General features: G+C 33.5%; 1 protein-coding gene across 3 annotated transcripts; it reads left to right on the top strand.

Annotated features, from left to right (window-relative positions):
* The first annotated feature begins 1,928 nt into the window (after nucleotides 1-1,928).
* Nucleotides 1,929-8,140, top strand: LOC129573188 (CARD- and ANK-domain containing inflammasome adapter protein-like). 3 transcript variants are annotated; one of them, XM_055453489.1, is made up of 9 exons: nucleotides 1,929-2,036; nucleotides 4,849-5,002; nucleotides 5,160-5,203; nucleotides 5,385-5,483; nucleotides 6,528-6,724; nucleotides 6,887-7,084; nucleotides 7,185-7,284; nucleotides 7,513-7,611; nucleotides 7,859-8,140. In XM_055453489.1, exons 2-9 carry the CDS (start codon nucleotides 4,884-4,886, stop codon nucleotides 7,957-7,959), a joined length of 957 nt encoding a protein of 318 aa, XP_055309464.1. In that variant the 5' UTR covers nucleotides 1,929-2,036; nucleotides 4,849-4,883; the 3' UTR covers nucleotides 7,960-8,140. The 3 variants fall into 3 exon arrangements, with proteins under 3 accessions (XP_055309464.1, XP_055309462.1, XP_055309461.1); XM_055453487.1 differs by lacking the exon at nucleotides 1,929-2,036 and adding an exon at nucleotides 3,800-4,453; XM_055453486.1 differs by lacking the exon at nucleotides 1,929-2,036 and adding an exon at nucleotides 3,800-4,502.
* Nucleotides 8,141-8,256: the final 116 nt, after the last annotated feature.

Genomic DNA, 8,256 nt, shown 5'->3' with positions numbered 1-8,256 from the left:
TTTTTTTTTATATTTTACTCGAATTGTCGTGTGAATCCAAGCCAGTCAGTCAATTATTTTGAGACATAGTTGTCTGACTAAAAGTTATTAGCATGATGACTGTGGTGCCATACAACTAACATTATCAACTCATTTCATAACTAAAAAGCGCGGTAAATTTGAAATTTGGAGCTAGTTCCTTGCTAAAAAAAAAAGTCATCGTATTCGACATACAAAACCTCTATAGATATCTCTGAATACAATACATTTCAATTCACATTAATTTTTATTAAATTAAAAATCGATTGATTGATTTAATCGATTTTGATTGTTTTTTTGTTGTTGAAAGAATTGTACATTCCAATTGATAAGAGCTTTTTTCTATCATCCTTGTGTCGAATGCTGATATGAGGCTGTAAGAATGAAAATGGCAATACATGAATAAACATTCTGAAACGCATCAAGAAAAAAAATCGCAAAAATGAATCATGAGTTCTGAATATACAAAAGTGAAACATGAATTTACATGGGCAGCATAGAAGGTTCATGGTTCACTTTTGCGTATTCAGAACTCATGATTCACTTTTGCGAATTTTTTTTTCTTAATGCGCTTCAGAATGTTCATTCCTGTATTGCCATTTTCATTCTCACAGCCTCATATGATTCAGTCACTTTCTCTCAAAATTGTCTGATGAAGTCTTTTAATTTCAAGTGTTTTGTGATAACATTTTTGGTTTGCTCTATAATATATTTCACAATGTGAAATTCACAATAAGGATGACACTTAATTGACATGACTTCTTCTTATCTATTTTTCATAAATGATTTAGATTACATAATATTCTTATGTTCGCCATTATTCCAAAACCGGGCGTTTTCGTTGGAAAACGATATCATGTTCGAAATCGATATTCCATTCATTTCCCAGACGTTCACGAAGAATTTGCTGTTGTTCTGCTTTAATATAGCTCCTTGGGAAGGTGCACCTGTTCAATTTCCTATGATTTTCAAAGAATGCAACGACGGAATCAATTTGAAAATCAATCACAATTTCAAGCGTAGCATCGGTCAAATTCGTCAAATCGGCGGTCAATTGATCCAAGTTATCGAAGAAATCAAATGTTTGCATCAAGTGTAAGTGACGTAGTTGTGTGTGATTTTTGAAGAATTCCATCCATTTGCTTGAATGTGCTGGATCATAGATCATTTTCAATGATTCAAGCCGTGGCATTGACAGTTTAGCGAGTGAGTTTGTATCTCCGGCTATAAAATTGAGCATTTTCACACTTTTAAACTGAACAAAATCATTGACAGCCCCATAAATCGTTAAATTTTCAATATTTGGCAGATGTTGACCGATGAATTTGATCAAACTCGAATCGCGTACTTTAGGTTCAATGCTTCGAATGGTTGGATTTTTTCGAATCAACTCTCTGACGTTTTCATCTCTAACATCTTTTAAACTGAATGTATGGAGCGAAAAATGTTGCAAATGTGGGAATGTGCTGTTGATAAACCGATAGTTCGCGGCTTCGATTACCTCCAAATTTAATCGTCGTAGTTGTGGAAATAGAACGTTCAGTCGTATCCTAAACTCATCAATTCGTGAGCGAATTGTTAGCTCTTCAACCGCTTCGAATGGCTTCGTGAATTTTTCCAATAAATCATGTTGCAACCTCAATTCAAGTCGATTCAACGCTTTTGAACAGTATTTGTTCAGAAATTGAGTAATTTTCTCCACACCAGACATGTCTAAATCGTAGACGTAGCTGAATTTTACCGCTTCAAAATATTTTCCAAAATACTTGAGCACATTCAAAGCCAATTGGACATCGTAAATGATAAGCTTATTTGGACTCTCTTCGAATCGTTTTGTTTTTCTCTCTTCAATACTTTCTCTTTTTTTAGCAAAGATTTCAAGCTTGTAGTGTCCATATTTGCGTTGAAACACCTCACCAGCAACGTCCATATATCTCGAATCTATTTGCACCAGATTCAGTAGATCGTTCCATTCCAAGCGATTGAAGATAACGTATGAAATATCATCATACAAGTCGGTGAGTTGTGTTTTAATTTCTCCATTCTGATCGTTTAATTTGAAGCCACTTGAAGAGCTGCTCAACAACACAGCCAAAAACGTAGAAAGAATTAATTGCATTCTTTGAATTCACAATAACAGTCTAAGCGGTCGAGTTTCAACTCAATTCTGTTTCACACTGGACCAACCATTTAATAGCAAGGGGCTTATAAATTATAACTTTCCATTTTTTCCGGCGATTTTTTTTTCTGATTTGATAAGCATTTTTATTTAATAACTTAATTGAAATTTGCTCGTAGCAACTCAAATTTGATCATCAATGTTATCAACTCAATGTAACCAATTAATCAAAATCGAATGACGCACAGAAAATTTTAGCTTTTCTTTAAACGATAGCAAGAGATTGTATTATTAATACAATCTATCAATACCATACGGCATAAGCAAGACCCTAATGATCCATCAGAAACAAGCAGCCAGTTTTAATCAGATGTTGAACAATTGTAGTGCGCCTCTAGAGAATGACGGTCAAATTTGGTTCAATTTTTTTTTGCACTCGGTGTGCAAGAATAAATCGAGTTGATTTTAACTTGAACACGTTGGAACAAAAATTTTCCGTTATTCTGTAGCGGCGCTCTGCAATTTTACACTTTGTATTTTGTATACAATTATAATCATGTGGAAGCAGGACACGTACAAATATAAAGAAACATTGTTTTAATACGTTTCTTTCAACATTGTCTGATGAAGGCTTTTATATTCAAGTGTTTTGTGATGACAATTTTGGTTAGCTCCATGATAAATTTCACATTGTGAAGAATTACGCACAATGGACATGACTTTTTCTTATTTATTTCGATTACATGATATTGTTATAAATATGTTTGCCATTATTCCAAAACCGACTATTTTTGTTGGAAGGAACCATGTTAAAAATCGATATTCCATTCATTTTCCAGACGTTCAAGCAGAATTTGCTGTTTCTCTGGATCGCCTCTTGGGAAGCTCCACCTTTTCAATTTCCTATAATTTTCGAAGAATTCAATCGTTTTTCAATTTCAATTTTGATCATTTTTTATTTCGTAATTGTTTATCAGAACAAACTACTGAAGAACATGTGCGGTGGAGAAAAATCGTTTTATTCCAAGAATATTTTACAATTTGGCTGCGATTTTGTAGAAACACGTAGAATTGACAAGATTTTCTTCCACAGTTTTTCAAGAAATGTTCTCCATTACATTTGTTGGCTCTTATTTATCAAGTTTCAGAAACTACATAAGAATATTTTTTATAAAATACGGTTCGTCGTACTAGGGTACGGATATTAAATTTATTGTACTGTTTGCTAACCGTATTTCGAGACGAATAAGTACAATACGTTCAAAACGCTGAATTGGAAAACGCAGAAATGAATTGTTCTAAAAGTTTCGAAAAACTTTTCCATTATGCCTACCAAACACACCCAATCCGACACGATCGCACTCGCCGATCTATATTGCTTGTATATTACCATCATAAAAAAACATGAACACCATTTGAACTCTTATCTAACGATGAATTGTTTCATTAGATAAGATCCAATATCAACACGAGCGTAAAATCTCTTAAAAATATACTCAAAATTATATTAATTCAAATTCACACCTGATCACCACTAGTGCACCAGTGTCAAAATATACAAAATATGCATATTTTATGTTTATTTGAAGAAAAATTAGTTTAAAAATTCCGAATGAGTTTTTCGTTGGACTGTAAAGCTGTTATGATTTATTTCTTACTTCAACCATAAATTACATCATTTTTGTAGAAAATGCCATGATTTCGATGAGTGAATCAGAATGACCTTGAATTTCAAGCTAAATGCATAAAGAGTTTCTCGAAATAAATCGGCTACTGTGCGAATCACAGCACCAACAATGTATCCACATCGATAAGTGAATGTTACCCTTTCTCATCCCTCTCATTTATCTCTCGTTCATTTGTTTCTGTCTCACATTCACCATTCGCTTTGCTACGTGACAGCTGATATTTTTCAACCGAAATTGTCATTTCGAATCCGATCTGAATTTAATTACGTTGATAAAATCGCTTATCAGCGAAGAAATCAAAATGAATTCGGAAGGCGATTCGAACCAATGTGAATACTGTAAGCGGAAAGTTTGTTACTGTTGTTGTTGTAAACGAATGTATGGTTATCGTGACCAGCAAAACATATGCAAATGAAGATTGAACGTTACTGAAAACCAGAAATACGGTGACACCGAGTGACAAATTATTCATGCATTTAAAATCAATTGCGAAAACGAGATCGAACGTATTTACACCAAAACAGAGTAAAACTCGTTGCACGATTCTGCGAGAGGCTCAGTAATTGGTGATCGGTGAACAGTGAACGGTGATCTTTCTTTATTCGATCAGTTTTATTTTCTTCAAAAGGTAGTTTTGGCTTTTTTCTTGTAAAAATTGCAATTTTACTGAAGTTTTGGTTTAGTTTTTGGAAACATTTTGTTTTTTTCTGTAGTGTTATGGTATTTTGTTGAAGTTTTAACATTTTTCATCCAATTTTACTAGAAAAATCGCAAAATTCATCAAACTTCAACGAAATCTGGATTCGCCGTTATAATTATTGTCAAATATCGTGACAGTTTTTTTTTTAATTTCTGCATTTTTTTTGGAAATTTTGAATTTTTCCATCGAAATTCTGATTTCTTCTGTTGAAATTTAGAATTTTTTTGTTTTAATTTCGGATTTCTTTCCATCAAATTTCCGATCCTGTGTCATATTCACGACTTATAAGAAGAGTTTTGATTTTTTCTGGAATTCCAATACAGAATTTAAGTTGACCATTTATTCAACCCAAGAGAAAATGAAGTGGCTATTCGTGCTAGCTCTCTGCCTGGCTGTCGCTTTTGCCGATGAAGCCAAAATTGAACCAAAGACCGAAGCTAAAGTTGAAGAGAAGACTGAAGCTAAAACCGAAGCTCCGTGAGTGAATATGCCATTTTACTCTTTTCCACACTCATACTTATTGCCTATTGGCTAGACAGCTAGACACTATGCGTAAAAGTTGAATTCGAATTTTTATTTTAACCGTTTTTTTTAATATTTTTTTTTCCAACCAATGCAAATTTCCATCATATAGACCAAGCAAGGAAGTTCAATTACGTCAATTGTTGATTTCAGGAGGTGAGTAACTTTTACGCCGAATATTTTGTCCGAGTGATTAAGCTTCACATGATTTATTCGTTTTCTAAGAATTGCCATCTTGTTCTTCATTTTGATCTTGGTGAAGATTTCTTGTCTTTTCCTCGAACTATTAAATTCATTTATCAAATGCCTTTATTCCACTGATTCAAATTCATTCTAGGTGAAATAACTGAAATTAAAAAGTTAATCGCAGACGGTGCCAATGTGAATGCTAAATACGAAGATGGCGAAAGTCCATTGCTGTTGGCTGTAAACTCAGGTACTTTTTGGTTTTTGCACTTAATGGTAGTAGGTAAAGTGACAAGATATTCCAAACTTTGAACTAAAAAAGTGTCCGAACTTCAACAATTCATTCAATCGAAAAAAAAGTCGAGAACTAGGGGTTTCATTCAAGGCTTGAGAAATGTGAATATTTGTGAATATTGTGGATATTTTTCTCATTGAATCATCGTCAAAATTTCGATTATATGTGAATGTTGTGAATTTTGTGAATATTTTGAATAAAATTTCCAAGATGGCGACGAATTCAAGATGGCGGCTGATGAGAACGCCTGAACTGTCAAATAAGAAAGACTGAATATCTGTGAATATGAGTGGATATTCTGAATTTAGCTCAAAACACACCGGAATTCATGAATTTTTGAATGATAAATTCCCCTAGGTCGAGAATGAAGAAAAGTCGCCAATAAAATATAAACCATTCGTAATCATAAAAAGTGATCTTAAAAAAAGAAGTAAATTGCTCTCGATTATCTAATCCAAGCATCGTTTCGTCATATTTCAACGCTCTTAAGCCGGTTTCTCTACACGGAAACGTACAGCTTTCGACATAAATCACTTGATTATGCATTCACCTAGATAGCAAATGAATGCGTCATGAGCTCGATCGCGCGCATTGATATTTGAAAACGAAACCGGACTGGAAAGAAATTGATAGATAAAATAAAATCGATCGAAATATTTCCACACCTCATTAGTTTCAGTGACATTTGCATGTTTTATGCGATGAATGGATGGATTTAAGCATTAAATCTAAATTAAGAAACACATTAAGTCGGTTAACGTCACATCGAATTGACCTTTATCCATTGGAGATCTAGAAAATTCGATTTTTTCCACACAAAACATGTGATTTGTTACGCTAATTGGATTAAAGAGAGAGAATGATCTAGACTAGACATCACCGGCATTTGCCATCATACATACAGATGAAGACTCTTCATTGGATATTTTGGACAATACTTACTAGCTTTTTTTAGAAGAATAACGTAGTTTTCTAACAAACTACCAATCAATTTTTCAGGCAAACCGGACTTTATCAAATTACTCATCGAAAAGGGAGCTGATGCTAATGCGAAATTCCAAGAAAATTGGGCTCCACTTCATCGTGCCACCTACTTAGGTCTTGATAAAATTGCTGATGCTCTTATTGAAAAGAAGGCCGATATCAATGTCAAAAATGTGGAAGGATACACCGCATTGCACGTGGCTTCTGCTCAGGTACGTAAAACAGCGTAATCTGTAATTTCTAATTGGCAACGTCTTATAGACCAATAGAGCGAGTTGTCGATTTTTATTTGGGCTTAACATATCTTTAGTGAAGATTATTCATTTTGATTTTGATAAAAAAAAAATCGTTCAAACCGTTCATTTCCATCTTAGGGACACGAGAAAGTCACTGAAACTCTCCTTAAAGGTGGTGCCGACATTGAATTGCTGTCTCGTGAAAAAACTACACCTCTTCATTTGGCTGCCGAAACCGGCCAAGCTAAAATTATTGAAATTTTGCTTAAAGCAGGCGCTAAAGTTGATGCTAAAGAAGAAGACAATTGGACACCACTGATGTTAGCCAGCCGTGAGGTAGTTAACGACTATTTTCTATGGTGTTTAGTATTTATAATGAGCTAAACCACGTTTATTCATCTATTCTACTAATTTACTACTATCACTATTCGAAAAGGGTCATGAAAAGGTCGCTGAAATCCTCATCGAACATGGTGCCGACGTTAATGCCGAAGCTACCGACAAAACTACAGCTCTTCATTTAGCTGCTCAGAATGGTAATTCATAAAACTGGAATTCTATGATGCATTTTTCATCATCTCGATTAAAATCAAGATATCGCAATGATTAAAGATGCGATGAATCCGATTGAATGTTGATTTTACACTTCAAATCAAATCATTCCACATCTTTGCCATGAATGTTTTTCATTTTTACCATTTCTCTTTATGTTCGCCTTCATTTTTATGCCAATTTTTTGACTTTCGCCATTTTTATTCGATCAGGTAACGAGAAAGTTGTTGAACTTTTGATCAGCAAAAAAGCCAAAATCGACGTAAAAGACAACGAAAATGCCACACCTTTCTGCAAAGCACATGAAAAAGGTAATGAAGAAAGAGAAGAACTAAATTGTTTGGAATGTGTGACTCTTTCATTTCTCTTCAACTTTCCTTTACTTCATCTTCTTTAGTTCCAATATTTCTTCCGATGTTCCTTGTTTTTCTTCTTTTTTATTCCTCTCTCCTAACTCTTTATTTATTTTTAATTACTTTTCTTCATTTCTCCGATTTTTCTATATTTTTATTTTCCATTTCAATTTTAAATTTTTTTCTTTTTTTGTCAACTTTTCAGATTTCAAGAAAATCGAAGATTTACTAGCCGAAAAGGGTGCTTCAAAAAAATGTGAAGAGAAAGCAGCAGCCAAACCAGAAAAAGCAGAGAAATTAGAGTAGTGCCTTATTGATGAAATTCAGTATTGAGACAAACAAAAAATTAAAAATTTGTAGAAAAAAAACCTAAACGTAAGAAAATTTAAACACAATCTGATTCTCTCATAAAGAACATGCACCAGATTGCATTGTTTTGTATTTTATTGGTAAATTTGTGAAATAAAAGTTGTTGATTTGAGAAAAAAAATTGAATTTCTTCTACCTTTGATAAAGATACAAAAAAATGAAAATTGTTGAATTCGAACAGTTTAATGAATACTGAAATGGGAGAAATCAATGAAGGCATGATCAATACTTTCA

Source organism: Sitodiplosis mosellana, unplaced genomic scaffold (assembly GCF_009176505.1).
Source record: "Sitodiplosis mosellana isolate CC-2019 unplaced genomic scaffold, AAFC_SMos_1.0 Smas_scaffold_5998, whole genome shotgun sequence".
Taxonomy (NCBI): Eukaryota; Metazoa; Arthropoda; class Insecta; order Diptera; family Cecidomyiidae; genus Sitodiplosis; species Sitodiplosis mosellana.
Note: the sequence above shows the minus strand (reverse complement) of the source record. Positions and strands in the feature narration are given on the sequence as shown.

Bases quoted from the DNA above. Each gene is read 5' to 3' on its own strand.
- LOC129573188 (XM_055453489.1), top strand. From the start codon at position 4,884: ATGAAGTGGCTATTCGTGCTAGCTCTCTGCCTGGCTGTCGCTTTTGCC. The intron at 5,484-6,527 runs GTACTTTTTGGT...TCAATTTTTCAG, and splicing joins GCTGTTGGCTGTAAACTCAG to GCAAACCGGACTTTATCAAA. The intron at 7,085-7,184 runs GTAGTTAACGAC...CTATTCGAAAAG, and splicing joins TGATGTTAGCCAGCCGTGAG to GGTCATGAAAAGGTCGCTGA.